Source organism: Poecile atricapillus, chromosome W (assembly GCF_030490865.1).
Source record: "Poecile atricapillus isolate bPoeAtr1 chromosome W, bPoeAtr1.hap1, whole genome shotgun sequence".
NCBI classification, from domain to species: Eukaryota; Metazoa; Chordata; class Aves; order Passeriformes; family Paridae; genus Poecile; species Poecile atricapillus.
In genome coordinates, this window is record NC_081288.1 from 820,245 (window position 1) to 840,896 (window position 20,652).

The window sequence follows — 20,652 nt, forward strand, 5'->3', positions numbered from 1 at the left end:
CGCATCGGCCATGGAGGGAAAAGCAGCAGCACAGGGACAAATCCATGCCCTGAGGAGCCCCTGCTGGGCTGGGATCGCGGGACACAGCGGTGAGGGCCCGGCTCCCGCAGCCACAGCCCTGTCCTGGACAGGGACACCGGGATGGGAGCCTCATCCCGGCCCCTGGAGCAGCTCCGGAGCTGGGAGGGGATGAAGGAGGCTCTGTGGCACAGGCCCTGATCCCTGATCCCTGATCCCTGATCTGTGATCCCTGATCCCTGATCCCAGAGCTGTGAGGGGATGGAGTCTCTGTGGCAGAGGCCCTGATCCCCGATCCCCGATCCCCGATCCCTGATCCCAGTTTCCAGCCCAGCACCGAGCTCTGAGCAGAGTCAGGGACGCTCCGTGTGTGACACGGGGGCCGATCCCTCATCCCAAATCCTGGCACAGCTCCGGAGCTCAGAGCAGGATCAGGTGCATGGCATGGATTGGAGCCGTGTCCCGTTTCCCGCAGAGCTCCGGAGCTCAGAGCAGGGTCAGGGGCTCTCAGCACAGATTGGAGCTGTGTCCCGTTTCCCACAGAGCTCAGAGCAGGGTCAGGGGCACTCAGCACAGATTGGAGCCATGTCCCGTTTCCCGCAGAGCTCTGGAGCTCCGAGCAGGGTCAGGGGCTCTCAGCACACATTGGGGCCGTGTCCCGTTTCCCACAGAGCTCAGAGCGGGGTCAGGGGCTCTCAGCACACATCGGGGCCGTGTCCCGTTTCCCACAGAGCTCTGGAGCTCCGAGCAGGGTCAGGGATGCTCAGCACACATCGGAGCCGTGTCCCGTTTCCCGCAGAGCTCAGAGCAGGGTCAGGGATGCTCAGCACACATCGGAGCCGTGTCCCGTTTCCCGCAGAGCTCTGTAGCTCTGAGCAGGGTCAAGGGCGCTCCTGGTGCCCGATCCCGGCTCATCCCGGCACTTTCATGTCCCTTCAAACACAGAGCCAGGAGCAAACTGTGCGGGAACAATGCGGCGCTTCCCGGCGCTTCCCGGCGCTCCGGCTCCTGACGGCATCACGAGCTGCTCCGGGATGGGGCAGAGCTCCCCGAGCCCGGCCGGCCCCACGGCCCCGGGAGGGAATCCAGGGATTCATTCACCTGGAGCCATCTCCGGCACCTCTGCCGGGGCTGCCCCACGGCTGGGACACAAATCCCATGGGAATGTCCCGCAGCGCTCCGGAGCAGCCACGGAACAGGGGCAGGAAAGGAGGGACGGAGCCGCCTCCCGCAGCCACCAGAGCCCGTTCCAGCCCCTCCTGCATCCCACGGGATGGGATCCCACAGGAAGGGAACGGGGGGCTCGCTCACCCCAGATAGAGCAGGAGCCCCACGGGGAGGGGTCTCCACGCAGAGCCACTCCCGGCCCCCGGCTGGCCCCTCCCTGGCCCCTCCCTGGCCCTGCAGTGTCACCAGGCGCTGGCCCCTCCCTGGCCCCTCCCTGTCCCCACAGTGTCACCAGGCGCTGGCCCCTCCCTGTCCCCTCCCTGTCCCCTCCCTGGCCCCGCGGTGTCACCAGGCGCTGGCCCCTCCCTGTCCCCTCCCCATCCCCGCAGTGTCCCCAGGCGCTGTCCCCTGTGCCCTCCCCTGTCCCCTCCGTGTCCCGCAGTATCCCCAGGCGCTGTCCCCAGGCACTGTCCCCTCCCTGTCCCCGCGGTGTCACCTGGCTGCTGTCCCCCTCGAGCCGCGGGGGTCGGATGCTGGACAGGTGAATGGTTTTGTGGTCCCCGGAGTTGAGCTTCACCACGATGGCGTCGGCATTGAGCACCTGCATCACCTGGGGACAGAGACGGAGTGTGGGCACACCTGGGCACACCTGGACACACCCGGACACACCTGGACACACCCAAACACATCTGGGAACACCCGGGCACACCCAGACACACCTGGGCACACCTGGGCACACCTGGGCACACCAAGGGCCAGGTGCCCCCAGCGCTGCCAGCCGTGCCCAGCACAGAGAGCGGCCCCAGCTCCAGCCTGGCTGTCCCGGGGGTCCTGGGGGTCCCGGGATGGTGACGTGGTGACCCCCGGGCACTGCCAGCCGTGTGTGTCCTGTGCCAGGGCCCAGCCCCCTGCGGAACATTCCAGAGACAATTCCAGAGGGGCAGGAGCACCAGCCGGACACCGGGACAATGCTCAGGGAGGAGGGAGCAAGGACAGCCCTTGGTGGGAGCGAAATAATCAGGATCAGAAATTCCAGGAATCCCGGGATGGGTGGGTGGGAAGGGACCCCCAAACCCCCCCAGTGCCCCCCACACCTCCCCAGGCCCAGGCTGCTCCCAGCCCCAGGCTCCAGCCTGCCCTTGGCCACTGCCAGGGATCCAGGGGCAGCCACAGCTGCTCTGGCAATTCCAGCCCAGCCAGCAATTCCCAATTCCCAACATCCCAACATCCAGCCCTGGCCTCTGGCACTGGCAGCCATTCCCTGGCTCCTGGCCCTGCAGCCCTGTCCCAGTCCCTCTGCAGCTCTCCTGGAGCCCCTTCAGGCCCTGCAGGGGCTCTCAGCTCTCCCTGGATCCTTCTCCTCTCCAGGGGAACATTCCCAGCTCTCCTGGAGCCCCTTCAGGCCCTGCAGGGGCTCTCAGCTCTCCCTGGATCCTTCTCCTCTCCAGGGGAACATTCCCAGCTCTCCTGGAGCCCCTTCAGGCCCTGCAGGGGCTCTCAGCTCTCCCTGGATCCTTCTCCTCTCCAGGGGAACATTCCCAGCTCTCCTGGAGCCCCTTTAGGCCCTGCAGGGGCTCTCAGCTCTCCCTGCATCCTTCTCCTCTCCAGGGGAACATCCCCAGCTCTGGCTCCAGCTCAGGACACTCGTGTTTAACATTCCCGGTTCTGCAGCCCGGCCAAGTGGGTTGTTCTGGATGTTCCCAGTGGAGGACAGGGACCTTCCCCCGCTCCCAGCACAGCCCAGTTCCCCCAGTGCCGGGGCTGCAGGAGCTGTGGCTCATCCCGGATCCCACACCGCACATCCCGGGAGCCGCAGGCAGAGCTGGCCCCACTCCAGCCCCCTCTGCCCGGCAGGGAGAGCGGGATTTGAGGAATTCAGATCTGAGCAGACACCGAGGACCGGCGGCGCTCGGCAAAGCCGTCGGGATCGCCCCGGCCTCTCCCGGCTCCGGGATGTTCCCTCGGCAGGAGCAGCCCAAAGCCGAGCGGCTGCCAAGTGCGGTAATCCAATCTCACGCTCCAGGGCATCCAGGGCCGAGGAGGGAGCGGCCTCTCTCCTTCCTCCCGCCGAGACTCGGGAAAATCGGGATGCGAGCGGAGCCGCCGCGGCCGGGCCAGCTCCGGGGGCAGATCCCGCGCTCCGTTACACATCCAGCACACGGAGCCCCGGGAGCCCCGGGAGCGCCATCACATCGCATTTATTCCCTGGCAGGAGGCAGCAGCCGGCATTCCAGCGGCTCCCGGTGCCCCAGCAGCTCCCGGTGCCCCAGCGGCTCCCGGTGCTCCAGCGGCTCCCGGTGCTCCAGCGGCTCCCGGTGCTCCTGCGGCTCCCGGTGCCCCAGCGGCTCCCGGTGCTCCCAGTGCCCCAGCGGCTCCCAGTGCTCCAGAGGAGCTCTCTGTGCTCCCGGTGCCCCAGCAGCTCCCGGTGCTCCGGCAGTTCCCGGTGTCCCAGCAGCTCCCAGGGCTCCCGGTGCTCCGGAGGGGCTCCTGGTGCCCCAGCAGCTCCCGGCCCTCAGAGCCGTGCGGGAGCAGCAGCGGGGACCGGCCGAGCCCCTCGGGCCCCCAGAGCCCCTTCCCAGCAGGACGAACTCACGGGACCCCGAGCAGGGATGAGACGGCTGCCAGCGGGATACAGGACACGGATACACCGGGAAAGAGCGGGAAAGAGCGGGATAGAGCGGGATAGAGCGGGATATGGATACAGCGGGACATGGATACAGCGGGATAGAGTGGGATATGGGATAGAGTGGGATATGGGATAGAGCGGGATATGGGATAGAGCGGGACATGGATACAGCGGGATATGGGACATGGATACACCGGGAAAGAGCGGGATAGAGCGGGATATGGATACAGCGGGACATGGATACAGCGGGATATGGGACATGGATACACCGGGAAAGAGCAGGATAGAGCAGGATATGGATACAGCGGGACATGGATACAACGGGATAGAGCGGGATATGGGATAGAGCGGGATGCAGGACATGGATACACCGGGAAAGAGCGGGATATGGATACAGCGGGATACAGCGGGATATGGATAGAGCGGGATATGGATACAGCGGGATACAGCGGGATATGGATACAGCGGGATATGGATACAGCGGGATATGGATACAGCGGGATATGGATACAGCGGGATATGGATACAGCGGGATACAGGACATGGATACAGCAGGATATGGGATGTAGGACATGGGATGTAGCTGAAGGGACACAGGACACAGGGATACAGAACAGGGGACACAGGACACAGGACAGGGGACACAGCAGGACACAGGGACACAGGATGGGACACAGGACAGGGGACACAGGACAGGGGACGCAGGGACACAGCAGGACACAGGACACAGGACACAGCAGGACACAGGACACAGGACACAGCAGGACACAGGACACAGGACACAGCAGGACACAGGAACAGGGGACACAGGACACAGGGCAGGGGGACACAGGACACAGCAGGACACAGGACAGGGGACACAGGACACAACAGGACACAGGATAGGGGACACAGGACACAACAGGACACAGGACAGGGGACACAGCAGGACACAGGACAGGGGGACACAACAGGACACAGGACAGGGCACACAGGACAGGGGGACACAGCAGGACACAGGACAGGGGACACAGGGACACAGCAGGACACAGGACAGGGGACACAGGACACAGGACAGTGGTCACACAACAGGACACAGCACCCGGAGCCAGGGCTCCCAAGGGACGCCGGTGCCATCAGGACAGAGCAGGGTGGCACAAGAGACACCCACGGGTGCCCACCCTCCCCGGGCAGCCGCTGCCTCCTCCTGCGGGAGGCTCCCGGGGGTGACACGGTGCCAGCGCCGGTGCCACAGGACGGGTCCCTCGGTGTCCCCACGCTCCCAGCCCGCCGCATCCAATTCCCTGATCCAGGATTTCCTGTGGCCTCTCCCGCCCGCGAGAGCCCCGCTGCCAGCGGCTCGGGAGGAAGAGCTCGGCTTGTCCCAGCTCCCGGCAGAGCCAGAGCGCTCCGGGCCCCGGGAACGGCCCCGGGGCACCGGCCGGGCCCGGCCGCCCCCTCCCGCCGCCGCTCGGGGCACCGAGCCCGCAGCCCTGGCCTGATTCATCACGGAACGGTTCCTCCTGCGAGAGCCGATCCCAACAAAGCCTCCAATCACCCACCCCGGGCTCTGCCTGTCCCCAGTACCGGGGACACACAGGGCGGCACAACTGGGACCAGTACAGGACACGAGAGCTCCCAGTCCAAAGCCAGGAGCACAACTGGGACCAGTACAGGACACGAGAGCTCCCAGTCCAGAGCCAGGAGCACAACTGGGACCAGTACAGGACACGAAACCTCCCAGTCCAGAGCTGAGAGCACAACTGGGACCAGTACAGGACACGAAAGCTCCCAGTCCAGAGCCAGGAGCACAACTAGGACCAGTACAGGACATGAGAGCTCCCAGTCCAGAGCCAGGAGCACAACTAGGACCAGTACAGGACATGAGAGCTCCCAGTCCAGAGCTGAGAGCAGAACTGGGACCAGTACAGGACACGAGAGCTCCCAGTCCAGAGCCGGGAGCAGCCCGGCCGGAGGAGGAGGAGGAGGAGGAGGAGGAGGAGGAGGAGGAGGAGGAGGAGGAAGCAGCTCCGGGGCTCGGCTCTGCCTCATCCCGGCGAGCTCCGGGATGATCCGGCCGCGAGCAGAGCTCCGGGCAAAGGGAACAGGATCGGGACCGGGAGGAGGCGGCTCCAGCCCCATCGGGGGGTGCAGGACCCTCCCGGCAAAGGGAACAAGATCGGGGCTGGGAGGAGGCGGCTCCAGCCCCATCGGGGGGTGCAGGACCCTCCCGGCAAAGGGAACAAGATCGGGGCCGGGAGGAGGCGGCTCCGGGCCGGTCCCACCGGGGAGTGCAGGACCCTCCCAGGGAAGGGAACAGGATCGGGGCCGGGAGGAGAGCTCCGGGCAAAGGGAACAGGATCGGGGCTGGGAGGAGAGCTCCGGGCAAAGGGAACAGGATCGGGGCTGGGAGGAGGCGGCTCCGGTCCCATCGGGGGGATCCGGACCCCGAGCCCCGGGACTGCAGAGGATGCTCCCGGGCCGGCGCATCCCCGGATGCCCCAAATCCCGCAGCTCCCGGGAGCTGACGCAGCCGTTCCGGGAGCTCCTGCAGCCCCTCCGACATTTCCCATCCTCCGCTTTTCTCCTCTCCTCACCAGCCCCGAACCCCCCCGAGCGAGCCCGAGCCTCTCCCCAGCGCCCCCAGCCCAGCCCCGCGCCCCCAAAATCTGCCGGATTTGCCGCGGTCGATCGCTGCAAAGGCAGGTTGGGATCTTTCTCCTCCTCCTCCTCCTTCTCCTCCTCCTCCTCCTCCTCCTCCTCCTCCCCCTCCAGCAGCTCCTGCGGCAGCTCCGCCGCTTCCAGCGCTCCTCGCAGCGCCGAGCGCGGCTCCAGCCCGGCCCCAGCCCCGGGACACGCGCGGGGCCCCCGGGCTCCGGTCCCGCTGCTCACAAAAACCGGGATTTTTGGATAAAAACCCCAAAATAAAGCCCAAAGTGAGCCGGGATCGCGGGGGGGGGCTGCGGCTGCCCAAGGCCGAGCTCCAGAGCCCAGCGAGGAGCGGGATGGAGCCCGCGGGAGGAGGAGGAAGGCTCGGGTCCCCTCCCCAAAATCGGGACGCGGTGTTTGGGGGATCCCGGGGAATCCGGATCCTGCTGGAGCGGAACCGGGAGCGATCCCAGCCCGGGGGATCCCACAGAGCCGGGGGATCGGGGGATCCTGTGAAACCTGAGCCCAGCCCAGGGGATCCCACAGAGCCGGGGGATCGGGGGATCCTGTGAACTCTGCCCCGTAACCTGGGGGATCCCACAGAGCTGGGAATCGGGGGATCCTGTGAAACCTGCCCCTCAGCTCAGGGGATCCCACAGAGCCGGGGGATCGGGGGATCCTGTGAAACCTGCCCACAAACCTGGGGGGATCACACCCCACAGCACCGGGCCTCGATCCCCACGATCCCAGGGAAAGCTCCAGCCCTGGCACAGATCCTGGCACAGCCCTGGCACAGATCCTGGCACAGCCCTGGCACAGCCCTGGCACTGATCTTGGCACAGCCCTGGCACTGATCCTGGCACAGATCCTGGCACTGATCCTGGCACTGATCCTGGCACTGATCTTGGCACTGATCTTGGCACAGCCCTGGCACAGATCCTGGCACTGATCCTGGCACAGCCCTGGCACAGATCCTGGCACAGATCCTGGCACAGCCGCCCGAGTGGGCACAGGAGCCATTCCCAACCTCATCCCAGCGGACTTGATCCCACAGGGTCAGTTTCCCATGGGATCAGCTCCCACAGGATCAGCTCCCACAGGATCCATTCCCACGGGATCAGCTCCCCATGGACAGGGCTGGAGCAGCTCCTGCTGTCCTGGCAGCTCCAGAGCTTTTCCATCCCTGCTCCATCCAACCCCAGCACCCAAATCCCCCCGGGATCTGCCAGGCCTGATCCCATTCCTGCTCTTCCCTGGGATCTGCCAGGCCTGATCCCATTCCTTCATCCCATGGATCTGCCAGGCCTGATCCCATTCCTGCTCTTCCCTGGGATCTGCCAGGCCTGATCCCATTCCTTCATCCCATGGATCTGCCAGGCCTGATCCCATTCCTGCTCTTCCCATGGATCTGCCAGGCCTGATCCCATTCCTGCTGCTCCCATGGATCTGCCAGGCCTGATCCCATTCCTTCATCCCATGGATCTGCCAGGCCTGATCCCATTCCTGCTGCTCCCATGGATCTGCCAGGCCTGATCCCATTCCTTCATCCCATGGATCTGCCAGGCCTGATCCCATTCCTGCTCTTCCCATGGATCTGCCAGGCCTGATCCCATTCCTTCATCCCATGGATCTGCCAGGCCTGATCCCATTCCTGCTCTTCCCATGGATCTGCCAGGCCTGATCCCATTCCTGCTGCTCCCATGGATCTGCCAGGCCTGATCCCATTCCTTCATCCCATGGATCTGCCAGGCCTGATCCCATTCCTGCTCTTCCCATGGATCTGCCAGGCCTGATCCCATTCCTGCTCTTCCCCAGGATCCCCGGACACGATCCCAATCCCGATCCCGATCCCGACAGGACCGGAGCAGCTGGAAGGAGGCCCCGGGGCCGGCTCTGACCCCGCACAGGGATCGGGTCGGATGCGGCTGCTGCGCATTCCCAGGAAATTCCAGCGGCTCCGGAGCTGCTGCCTGGGCGAGGCTGGAGCTCCATCTAGTGGGGCTGATCCACGGATCCCAACCGGATCCCGCAGCTCACGGATCCCAACCGGGATCATTCCAGCCGGGATCATCACAGCTGGGATCATCACAGCTGGGATCATCCCACCCTGGATCATCCCAGCCGGGATCATCCCACCCTGGATCATCCCACCCGGGATCATTCCAGCCGGGATCATTCCAACCGGGATCATCCCAACCGGGATCATCCCAACCGGGATCATTCCAGCCGGGATCATTCCAGCCGGGATCATCCCAACCGGGATCATTCCAGCCGGGATCATCCCACCAAGAACCATCCCAGCCGGGATCATCCCAACCTGGATCATCCCACGCAGCTTCACCTCCCTCTGGATCCTCCAGATTTGTGCTGGGACAAGGATCCCCACAGAATCCACAGACAGGGATCCCCACAGAATCCAGGGACAGGGATCCCCATGGAATCCACAGACAGGGATCCCCATGGAATCCACAGACAGGGATCTCCACGGAATCCAGGGACGGGATCCCCATGGAATCCATGGACAGGGAACACACCAGCACCCAGCAGGAGCGGGGCTCAGCAGCATCTCCAGACTTTGGGAACATTGGGAATGGATCCCTGGGCAGCCATTCCCCAGAGGATCAGGAATGGATCCCTGGGCAGCCATTCCCTGGGAACATTGGGAATGGATCCCTGGGCAGCCATTGCCTGGGAACATTGGGAATGGATCCCTGGGCAGCCATTCCCTCCCCTGGAGGATTGGGATCGATGCAGACCCGATCCCTGGTCCCGTGGCCGGTGTGAGGTGCCGGGACCCCCCCCGGATCCTGCCCAGAGCCAAAACCTCTCCCAGGGCTCCTCCTTCCCTTCTCCAGCCTCGAATGTCCTGGGATCCACAACTGGGATCCATCGCTGGGATCCATGGTGGGGATCCATGGCTGGGATCCATGGCCAGGATCCATATCTGGATCCATGGCTGGGATCCATGGCCAGGATTCATGGTGGGGATCCATCACCGGGATCCCTTGCTGGGATCCATGGTCAGGATCCATGGCTGGAATCCACGGCTGGGATCCAGCAGAGGGATCCAGCCAAGAGATCCAGTGGAGTTTGTCCCCCCTTGGAGCTGGGGACCCCGTCCTGTGCCCCAAAGGCCCCCAAAGGCCCCAAAGATCCCCAAAGATCCCCCCCAGCCCCCCCCACTCACCTTGGCCATGAACTGTTTGTCCTTCTGGTCCAGGTTTGCCGTGGGGGCCACGTAATCCCTCCAGATCCTCAGCTTGCGCTCCTTGGCAAACCTGGGTGGGGACAGGACACGGGGCTGGGACACACAGAACAGCCTTGGGAGAGATCCAGGGGATCCCAGGGGATCCCAGCAATCCCAGGGGATCCCAGCCCGGGTCAGCCACACGGGGCTGGGACACACGGAACAGCCCCGGGAGAGACCCAGGGGATCCCAGTGATCCCAGAGGATCCCAGCAATCCATGGGGATCCCAGTGATCCCAGGGGATCCCAGTGATCCCAGGGGACCCCAGCCCAGGTCAGCCACACGGGGCTGGGACACACCCGGGACAGCCCTGGGAGAGACCCAGGGGATCCCAGTGATCCCAGGGGATCCCAGTGATCCCAGCCCGGGTCAGCAACATGGGGCTGGGACACACCCACAACAGCCCCGGGAGAGATCCAGGGGATCCCAGGGGATCCCAGTGATCCCAGCCCTGAGGAGCCACACAGGGCAGGGGGGGCTGGAGTCGCTCTGGGCACCCCATGGATGCAACTGGGAGCACTGGGATCAGTGGGGTCAGAGGGATCAGCAGGGACCACTGGGATCAGCTGGGATCAGTGGGATCAGAGGGAACACTGGGATCACTGGGATCAGAGGGATCAGCAGGATCAGAGGGATCACTGGGATCAGAGGGATCACTAGGATCAGAGGGATCACTAGGATCAGAGGGATCAGAGGGATCAGCAGGATCAGCTGGGATCAGCTGGGATCAGCAGGATCAGAGGGATCAGCGGGATCAGCAGGATCACTGGGATCAGCAGGATCAGAGGGATCAGCGGGATCAGAGGGATCACTGGGATCAGCAGGATCACTGGGATCAGAGGGATCAGCGGGATCCCCTCCCCACCTCTCGGCCGCGCGCAGTTTGTCGGCGCCGCGGGTGTAGACGGCGATGGACCAATCCACACAGCGAGCAAAGCCCTCCCGCAGCAGCAGCTCCGTGATGTTCCCGTTCTGTGGGGAGCACGAGCACGGTCAGAGGATCCCCCAGGGTCAGCAGGATCCCCCAGGGTCAGCAGGATCTCCCCCCAGGGTCAGCAGGATCCCCCAGGGTCAGTGGGATCCCACCAGGGTCAGCAGGGTCCCCCTGGGGTCAGCAGCATGCCAGGGATCAGCAGAATCCCCCCAGGGGTCAGTGAGATCACCCAGGGTCAGCAGCATCCCCAGGACCAGAGGATCCCCAGGATCAGAGGATCTCTGGGATCAGCAGCACCCCCAGGGGTCAGCAGGATCCCCAGGATCAGAGGATCCCCTGGGTCAGCAGGATCTCTGGAATCAGAAGATCTCTGGGATCAGCAGCACCCCCAGGGATCAGCAGGCTCCCCAGGATCAGGGGATCCCCAGGATCAGCAGGATCCCCAGGATCAGCAGGATCTCTGGGATCAGGGGATCCCCAGGATCAGCAGCACCCCCTGGGATCAGCAGGATCTCTGTGATCAGAGGATCCCCAGGATCAGCAGCACCCCCATGACCCTGCAGCAGGCACCCCCCGTCCCTGGAGCGGCACTTGCCGGGTGCAGGATGGTGCCCAGGATCAGCGGATCTCTGTGATCAGAGGATCCCCAGGATCAGCAGGATCCCCAGGATCAGCAGGATCCCCAGGGGTCAGAGGATCCCCAGGATCAGAGGATCCCCAGGGGTCAGCAGGATCCCCAGGGGTCAGCAGGATCCCCGTGACCCCTGGCAGGCACCCCCTTGTCCCTGGAGCAGCACTTGCCGGGTGCAGGATGGTGCCCAGGATCAGCGGATCTCTGTGATCAGAGGATCCCCAGGATCAGAGGATCCCCAGGGATCAGCAGGATCCCCGGGATCAGCAGGATCCCCAGGATCAGAGGATCCCCAGGATCAGCAGGATCCCCAGGATCAGAGGATCCCCAGGGGTCAGCAGGATCCCCAGGATCAGCAGGATCCCCAGGATCAGCAGGATCCCCGTGACCCCTGGCAGGCACCCCCTGTCCCTGGAGCGGCACTTGCCGGGTGCAGGATGGTGCCCAGGATCAGAGGATCCCCAGGATCAGCAGGATCCCCAGGGATCAGCAGGATCCCCGTGACCCCTGGCAGGCACCCCCTGTCCCTGGAGCAGCACTTGCCGGGTGCAGGATGGTGCCCAGGATGTTCTGGTTGTGGCAGCTCTCCAGCACGATCTGCACGTCCCTCTGCAGCAGCCGCGACTCCGTGAAGAATTTGGCTTCGGCCGCGAACGGCTCCGGGACCTCGGCGTCGGCCTCGCGCTTGAACGTGGGGCACTGCGGGAATGGGAACGGGATGGCACCGGGAACATCGGGAATGGGAACGGGATGGGACCGGGAACATCGGGAACGGGACCAGGATGGCACCGGGAACATCGGGAATGGGACCGGGATGGCACCGGGAACATCGGGAACGGGAACAGGATGGCACCGGGAACATCGGGAATGGGAACGGGATGGGACCGGGAACATCGGGAATGGGAACGGGATGGGACCGGGAACATCGGGAATGGGAACGGGATAGCACCGGGAACATCGGGAATGGGCTGGGAAACCACAGGGGAGGAGAGACTGCCCCCATTCCCCGGCTCCAGGGGGGCTTCAGGGGCTGAAATCCGGGAATTTGTGAAAGGACAGAGCCCTCGGAATGCCCCGGGAAACGGGAACCAACTCCAGCCCTGGGAACCTGGAGAGGAACCTGGAGCTGCTGGAGAGAGCCCAGAGGAGACCCCGGAGCTGCTCCAGGCCTGGAGCCCCTCAGTTCCCAGGGATCCAGCCTGGGAGAGCTGGGAATGTTCCCCTGGAGAGGAGAAGGATCCAGGGAGAGCTGAGAGCCCCTGCAGGGCCTGAAGGGGCTCCAGGAGAGCTGGGAATGTTCCCCTGGAGAGGAGAAGGATCCAGGGAGAGCTTCCAGAACATTCCAGGGCCCCTGAAGGGGCTCCAGGAGAGCTGGGAATGTTCCCCTGGAGAGGAGAAGGATCCAGGGAGAGCTGAGAGCCCCTGCAGGGCCTGAAGGGGCTCCAGGAGAGCTGCAGAGGGACTGGGACAGGGCTGCAGGGCCAGGAGCCAGGGAATGGCTGCCAGTGCCAGAGGCCAGGGCTGGATGTTGGGATGTTGGGAATTGGGAATTGCTGGCTGGGCTGGAATTGCCAGAGCAGCTGTGGCTGCCCCTGGATCCCTGGCAGTGGCCAAGGGCAGGCTGGAGCCTGGGGCTGGGAGCAGCCTGGGCCAGTGGGAGGTGTGGGGGGCACTGGGGGGGTTTGGGGGTCCCTTCTATCCCAAACCATCCCGGGATTCCTGGACATTTTGATCCTGATTAGTTTGTGGGAATGGGGCAGCAGGAATTAGGCAGAGGGAATTGGGCAGGAGGGAATTGCACAGCGGGAATTGCACAGCGGGAATTGCACAGCGGGAATTGCACAGCGGGAATTGCAGCGGGAATTGCAGCGGGAATTGCAGCGGGAATTGCAGCGGGAATTGCAGCGGGAATTGCAGCGGGAACTGCACAGCAGGAATTGCAGCGGGAATCGGGAATGGGCTCACCTTGATCCCCGAGAGCATGACAGTGACCAGGTAGAAGTCGGGCAGCAGCAGAGCTCTCACCACGCTGCCGTCACGAACGTGCTCGATGATGGCTGCGGACACAGGAGATCATCCCAACGGGGACATGGGGACACGGGACATGGGGATATGGGGACACGGGGACACGGGGACACGGGGACATGGGGACACGGGGACACGGGGACATGGGGACATGGGGACACGGGACGTGGGGACATGGGGACACGGGACGTGGGGATATGGGGACATGGGAATATGGGGACATGGGGACATGGGGACATGGGGACACTGGGATATGGGGACACTGGGATATGGGGACACGGAGACATGGGGACACGGGGACATGGGGACATGGGAATATGGGGACACAGGGACATGGGGACACAGGGACATGGGGACACTGGGATATGGGGACACTGGGATATGGGGACACGGAGACATGGGGACACGGGGACATGGGGACATGGGAATATGGGGACACAGGGACATGGGGACACAGGGACATGGGGACACAGGGACATGGGGATATGGGGACACGGGAATATGGGGACACGGGGACACGGGACATGGGGACATGGGGACATGGGAATATGGGGACACGGGAATATGAGGACACGGGGACACAGAGAATATGGGAATACAGGGACACAGTACACAGGGACAAGGGACACAAGGACATGGGACATGGGGACATGACACAGGAATACAGGGACACAGGGATGTGAGGACACAGGGACACAGGAGAACGGGACATGGGGACAACACAGGGACACAGGACCATGGGACAGGGGGACACAGGAACACAGGGATATGGGACACAGGGATATGGTGACACAGAGACATGGTGACACAGAGACACAGGGATATGGTGACACAGGGCCATGGGGATATGGTGACACAGGGACACAAGAACACAGGGATATTGTGATACAGGGACACGGTGACACAGGGACACAGGAACACAGGGACACAAGAACACAGGAATATGGTGACACAGGGACATGGTGACACAGGGATATGGTGACACAGGGACACGGTGACACAGGGACATGGTGACACAGGGACATGGTGACACAGGGACACAGGGACATGGTGACACAGGGCCACAGGGATATGGGACACAGGGCCATGGGGATATAGTGACACAGGGACACAGGGACATGGTGACACAGGGACATGGTGACACAGGAATATGGTGACACAGGAATATGGTGACACAGGGACACAGGGACAGGGTGACACAGGGACATGGTGACACAGGGACATGGTGACACAGGGACACGGTGACACAGGGACATGGTGACACAGGAATATGGTGACACAGGGACACAGGGACAGGGTGACACAGGGACATCGTGACACAGGGACACAGGGCCATGGTGACACAGGGCCATGGTGACACAGGGCCATGGTGACACAGGGACATGGTGACACAGGACACAGGGCCACGGGGATATGGTGACACAAGGACACAAGAACACAGGGACAGGGTGACACAGGGCCATGGGGATATGGTGACACAGGGACATGGTGACACAGGAATATGGTGACACAGGAATATGGTGACACAGGGACACAGGGACAGGGTGACACAGGGACACAGGGCCATGGGGATATGGTGACACAGGGACACAAGAACACAGGGACAGGGTGACACAGGGCCATGGGGACATGGTGACACAGGGACATGGTGACACAGGGACATGGTGACACAGGGCCACGTTACCATTGACAGGTTTCTGGTGCAGGGAGTCCACGAAGTGCCGGGGGTTCTCCAGGCTGTACTTGAGGTCGCGCACGGTGTGCGAGCCCGAGCCCTCGCTCCACATTCCCTTCTTGGCGCTGCGGGCCTGCTCCTCCAGCTCTGCCAGCCGGCTCTGCTCGGGGCTGCGGCACACCGAGCCTCCGTCCCCATCCCCATCCCGAGCCTCCATCCCAACCCCTGCCAGCCGGCTCTGCTCGGGGCTGCGGCACACCGAGCCTCCGTCCCCATCCCCATCCCGAGCCTCCATCCCAACCCCTGCCAGCCGGCTCTGCTCGGGGCTGCGGCACACCGAGCCTCCGTCCCCATCCCCATCCCGAGCCTCCATCCCAACCCCTGCCAGCCGGCTCTGCTCGGGGCTGCGGCACACCGAGCCTCCGTCCCCATCCCCATCCCGAGCCTCCATCCCAACCCCTGCCAGCCGGCTCTGCTCGGGGCTGCGGCACACCGAGCCTCCGTCCCCATCCCCATCCCGAGCCTCCATCCCAACCCCTGCCAGCCGGCTCTGCTCGGGGCTGCAGCACACGGAGCCTCCATCCCCATCCCCATCCCGAGCCTCCATCCCAACCCCTGCCAGCCGGCTCTGCTCGGGGCTGCGGCACACCGAGCCTCCGTCCCCATCCCCATCCCGAGCCTCCATCCCAACCCCTGCCAGCCGGCTCTGCTCGGGGCTGCGGCACACGGAGCCTCCGTCCCCATCCCGAGCCTCCATCCCAACCCCTGCCAGCCGGCTCTGCTCGGGGCTGCAGCACACGGAGCCTCCGTCCCCATCCCGAGCCTCCATCCCAAACCCTGCCAGCCGGCTCTGCTCGGGGCTGCGGCACACCGAGCCTCCGTCCCCATCCCGAGCCTCCATCCCAACCCCTGCCAGCCCAGCCCGGCTCCTCCCGCCCCCTGGAACAGTGGGAACAAAGTGGGAACACGGGAAAACCTTCACGAGGAACTCGGGGAACCCAAGGAACCCTTCCCGAGGAACCCGAGGAACCCTTCATGAGGAACCCAAGGATCCCGGGGAACCCGAGGAGCCCCAGGAATCCTTCCCAAGGAACCTGAGGAACCCTTCCCGAGGAACCCAGGGAACCCGAGGAACCCTTCCCAAGGAACCCGGGGAACCCTTCCCGAGGAACCCAAGGAACCTGAGGAACCTGAGGAACCCGAGGAACCCGAGGAACCCGAGGAACCCCAGGAACCCTCCCCAAGGAACCCAGGGAACCTGAGGAACCCGAGGAACCCTTCTGAGGAACCCAAGGAACCCGGGGAACCCTTCCCAAGGCTGCAGCGTTCCCGACTCCCAGCAGGGCACAGCAAGTTTGGGAGAGCGGGGAAGGCACATTCCATGGGAATCCATGGATCATCCCACCCTGCACACCCTGAAAGGCCACCAGAGTGACCACAAGCCCATCCCAGTCCTGCCACAGCAAATCCAGGGATTCTGAACAGGGTGCCCAGAGCAGCTGGGGCTGCCCCTGGATCCCGGGAATGGCCAAGGAAAGCTTGGAGCAGCCTGGGATGGTGGGATTGGAATGGGATGGGATTGAAGGTCCCTGGATCCCATCCCAAACCATTCTGGGATTTGGGAGGCTCTGAATCCATCCCGAGGGATTTTTCTGGAAGTTGGGGCTGGAAAAGGGAAGGGAGACCCTTCCTGCAGTGCTGAGATTCCCAGGGAAACCCCTGGATCCCAAAATTCCTTCCTGGAGCGGAGCCGGGGCAGGGCTGGAGAGAGGGAATGGAGGGAATTCCCTGGGAAAGGGGAGATGGGGGTGGGATGTTGGGAATTGGGAATTGGGAATTGCTGGCTGGGCTGGAATTGCCAGAGCAGCTGTGGCTGCCCCTGGATCCCTGGCAGTGGCCAAGGGCAGGCTGGAGCCTGGGGCTGGGAGCAGCCTGGGCCAGTGGGAGGTGTGGGGGGCACTGGGGGGTTTGGGGGTCCCTTCTATCCCAAACCATCCCAGGATTCCCTGGCCCCACAGACGAGGCTGAGTGTCCTGCACCCTCTGGCTCAGGGTCCCCGTCCCCATGGATGTCCCTTTCCCGGGATGTGGGGGAGGCTGGGAACAGCCTGGGCTCTGCTGGGATCACCCAGCCACGTCCCAGCCCCTCCTCTCCAGCGGGAATTCCGGGGATTCACCCCCCAGCTGTGACTGGAGGGGCTCCACAGCCCAGGGACACCCCGGGACAGGAGACCCTGGCCCCAAATCCACGGAACACCCTGGGACAGGAGACCCCGGCCCCTGCCCAGCCCCAAAGCCACAGAACACCCTGGGAAAACCCATGGAATGTGGGAGCTGAGGAGCAGGAGCTGCTCCAATGGCTGAGCCCCTGGAGCCAGGGATGGGGATTGGGATGGGGATCAGGATGGGGATGGGGACCAGGATTGGGATTGGGATGGGGATCAGGATCGGGATTGGGATGGGGATCAGGATCAGGATTGGGATGGGGATCAGGATCGGGATTGGGATGGGGATCAGGATCAGGATTGGGATGGGGATCAGGATCAGGATCAGGATGGGGATCAGGATCAGGATCAGGATGGGGATCAGGATCAGGATTGGGATCAGGATCAGGATTGGGATCAGGATCAGGATTGGGATCAGGATCAGCATGGGAGCTGTGCACGTACTTGTTGGCTCGGATCCCCTCCCGGCGGGACGCCAATCCTTCGGCCACCAGGGACTCGGCGATGTTCTCACCACTGGTGTCTGGGAAAGAGGAGCACGAGGGTGAGAGGAGCAGGAGAGACACGGGAATCGGGCAGAATTCCCAGTGATCCCAGCAAAGCAGTGCTGGAACAGCCCCAGAGCTCTCCTGGGGACACCACTGACCCCAGCCTGGGCTCCCTGGGCACTTCCAGGGCCTGACCCCCTTTCCATGGGGAAATTCCTGCTGCTGCCCACCCTGAGCCTGTCCTGGCCCACCCTGAGCCTGTCCTGGCCCATCCTGAGCCTGTCCTGATCCACCCTGAGCCTGTCCTGGCCCATCCTGAGCCTGTCCTGTGCCACCCTGAGCCTGTCCTGGCCCACCCTGAGCCTGTCCTGGCCCACCCTGAGCCTGTCCTGGCCCATCCTGAGCCTGTCCTGGCCCATCCTGAGCCTGTCCTGGCCCATCCTGAGCCTGTCCTGGCCCATCCTGAGCCTGTCCTGGCCCATCCTGAGGCCGTTCCCTCTCCTCCTGTCCCTGTTCCTGCCAGCACAGCCCGACCCCCCGGCTGTCCCCTCCTGCCAGGGACTTGTGCAGAGCCACAAGGTCCCCCTGATCCCCCTTTGCTCCAGGCTGAGCCCCTTCCCAGCTCCCAGAGCTCTTCCTGGGGCTCCAGAACCTTCCCAGCTCCCAGAGCTCTTCCTGGGGCTCCAGAACCTTCCCAGCTCCCAGAGCTCTTCCTGGGGCTCCAGAACCTTCCCAGCTCCCAGAGCTCTTCCTGGGGCTCCAGAACCTTCCCAGCTCCATTCCCTGGACACCTCCAGCCCCTCCAGGGCTCTCCTGGCAGGAGGGGCCCGGAGCTGTCCCCAGGATTCCAGGGGGTCCCTCAGCAGGGCCAGCACAGGGGACAGTCCCTGCCCCGGGCTGTGCCCACCCTGGGGCTGCCCCAGCCCGGCTCCATCGGCCTCCTGCCCCCCTGGCCCCTCTGGGCTCGTGTCCCCCCAGGGCCTTTCCCAGTTTCCAGCCCCTGTGCCCAGCCTGGAGCGCTCCAGGGCAGCTCCTGCCCCTCGGCCTGGCCGTCCCTCACCCTGTGGCCTCATCCCAGGTCCCCATCCCGCAGCTGCTGCAGGGAACCTGTCCCAGCATTCCCACGTTAATGGAGTTTAAACCCTGATAAATTCCAGCAGGAAACGTTTCCAGCCTCATTTCTCCCACCAGCGCCGCTCCCGGCTGGGCTGGAGCAGGGAGGGACGGGGACGGCACCGGGAGAGGCCCCGGCAGGAGCCGATATCCAAACCCATCCCAACATCATTCCCAACATCCAAACCATTCCCAGCCTCATTCCCAACATCCAAACCACTCCCAGCCTCATTCCAAACATCCAAACCCATCCCAACATCCAAACCATTCCCAACATCCAAACCATTCCCAACATCCAAACCCATCCCAACATCCAAACCATTCCCAGCCTCATTCCCAACATCCAAACCATTCCCAACATCATTCCCAACATCCAAACCACTCCCAGCCTCATTCCCAACATCCAAACCATTCCCAACATCATTCCCAACATCCAGACCCATCCCAACATCATTCCCAACATCCAGACCCTTCCCAGCCTCATTCCCAGACCCAACTTTTCCTGGGAATCCTCCCATCCCTGAATTTCCCAGAAAACCTCCCATCCCAGCTTTTCCCAGGAAACTCACAGCCTTGCCTTTTCCTGGGAAACCCTCCCATCCCGGCTTTTCCTGGGAAACTTCTCATCCCAACTTTTCCCAGGAATCCTCCCAGACCCAGCTTTTCCCAGGAATCCTCATCCTCACCTTTTCCCAGGAATCCCCATCCCAACTTTTCCCAGGAATCCCCATCCTCACCTTTTCCCAGGAATCTCCATCCCAGCTTTTCCCAGGAATCCCCATCCTCACCTTTTCCCAGGAATTCCCATCCTCACCTTTTCCCAGGAATTCCCATCCTCACCTTTTCCCAGGAATTCCCCCATCCTCACCTTTTCCCAGGAATCCCCATCCTCACCTTTTCCCAGGAATTCCCCATCCTCACCTTTTCCCAGGAATTCCCCCATCCCAGCTTTTCCCAGGAATCCCCCCATCCTCACCTTTTCCCAGGAATTCCCATCCTCACCTTTTCCCAGGAATTCCCATCCTCACCTTTTCCCAGGAATTCCCCCATCCTCACCTTTTCCCAGGAATTCCCCCATCCTCACCTTTTCCCAGGAATTCCCCCATCCTCACCTTTTCCCAGGAATTCCCCATCCCAGCTTTTCCCAGGAATCCCCATCCCAGCTTTTCCCAGGAATCCCCATCCTCACCTTTTCCCAGGAATTCCCCCATCCCAGCTTTTCCCAGGAATCCCCATCCTCACCTTTTCCCAGGAATTCCCCCATCCTCACCTTTTCCCAGGAATTCCCCCATCCTCACCTTTTCCCAGGAATTCCCCCATCCTCACCTTTTCCCAGGTACACCATTCCGTACTCTCGGCCCTGGGGGGTTTTGTACTCCACGGTGAAGCAAACCTCCTTCCCGATCAGCTTCTTCCGCAGGAATTCCCGGGCCGGGAAGCCCCAGGGCTGTGGGAGGGAAGAGCCCTGAGCCTCGGGATTCCCAAATTCCCGGCAGATCCCGCTCTCCTCCCCAGGAACCAACTCCCCCCCAGAGGGATCCCGGGAGCTTTCCCAGCTCCCCAAAACCGGGAAAGCTCCGGGAGCGGCCCCAATTCCCTGGATGTGCCGAGGGCAACTTCCCGGGAGCTGCTGGGGCTGGGAGGGAAAGGGATGAGAACAGAGGGAGCAGAGGGGTGGGAAAAGAGGGATGGGAACAGAGGGGTGGGAAAAGAGGGATGGGAACGAAGGGAACAGAGGGATGGGAACAGAGGGATGGGAGCAGAGGGATGGGAGCAGAGGGATGGGAGCAGAGGGATGGGAGCAGAGGGATGGGAGCAGAGGGATGGGAGCAGAGGGATGGGAGCAGAGGGATGGGAGCAGAGGGATGGGAACAG

The 20,652-nt window shown here is 63.4% G+C and overlaps 1 protein-coding gene across 1 annotated transcript in view; it reads right to left on the bottom strand.

The window, feature by feature from the left end:
• Positions 1-20,652, bottom strand: part of LOC131591547 (staphylococcal nuclease domain-containing protein 1-like) — a 72,254-nt gene that overhangs the window by 45,954 nt on the left and 5,648 nt on the right. The window contains exons 3-10 of the mRNA XM_058862358.1: positions 20,104-20,224; positions 17,621-17,699; positions 14,962-15,122; positions 13,218-13,309; positions 11,796-11,951; positions 10,553-10,659; positions 9,627-9,717; positions 1,682-1,795 (exon numbers count right to left, since the gene is read on the bottom strand). Coding sequence (XP_058718341.1) covers positions 1,682-1,795; positions 9,627-9,717; positions 10,553-10,659; positions 11,796-11,951; positions 13,218-13,309; positions 14,962-15,122; positions 17,621-17,699; positions 20,104-20,224 — 921 coding nt within the window. The remainder of the gene's footprint in view (positions 1-1,681; positions 1,796-9,626; positions 9,718-10,552; positions 10,660-11,795; positions 11,952-13,217; positions 13,310-14,961; positions 15,123-17,620; positions 17,700-20,103; positions 20,225-20,652) is intronic.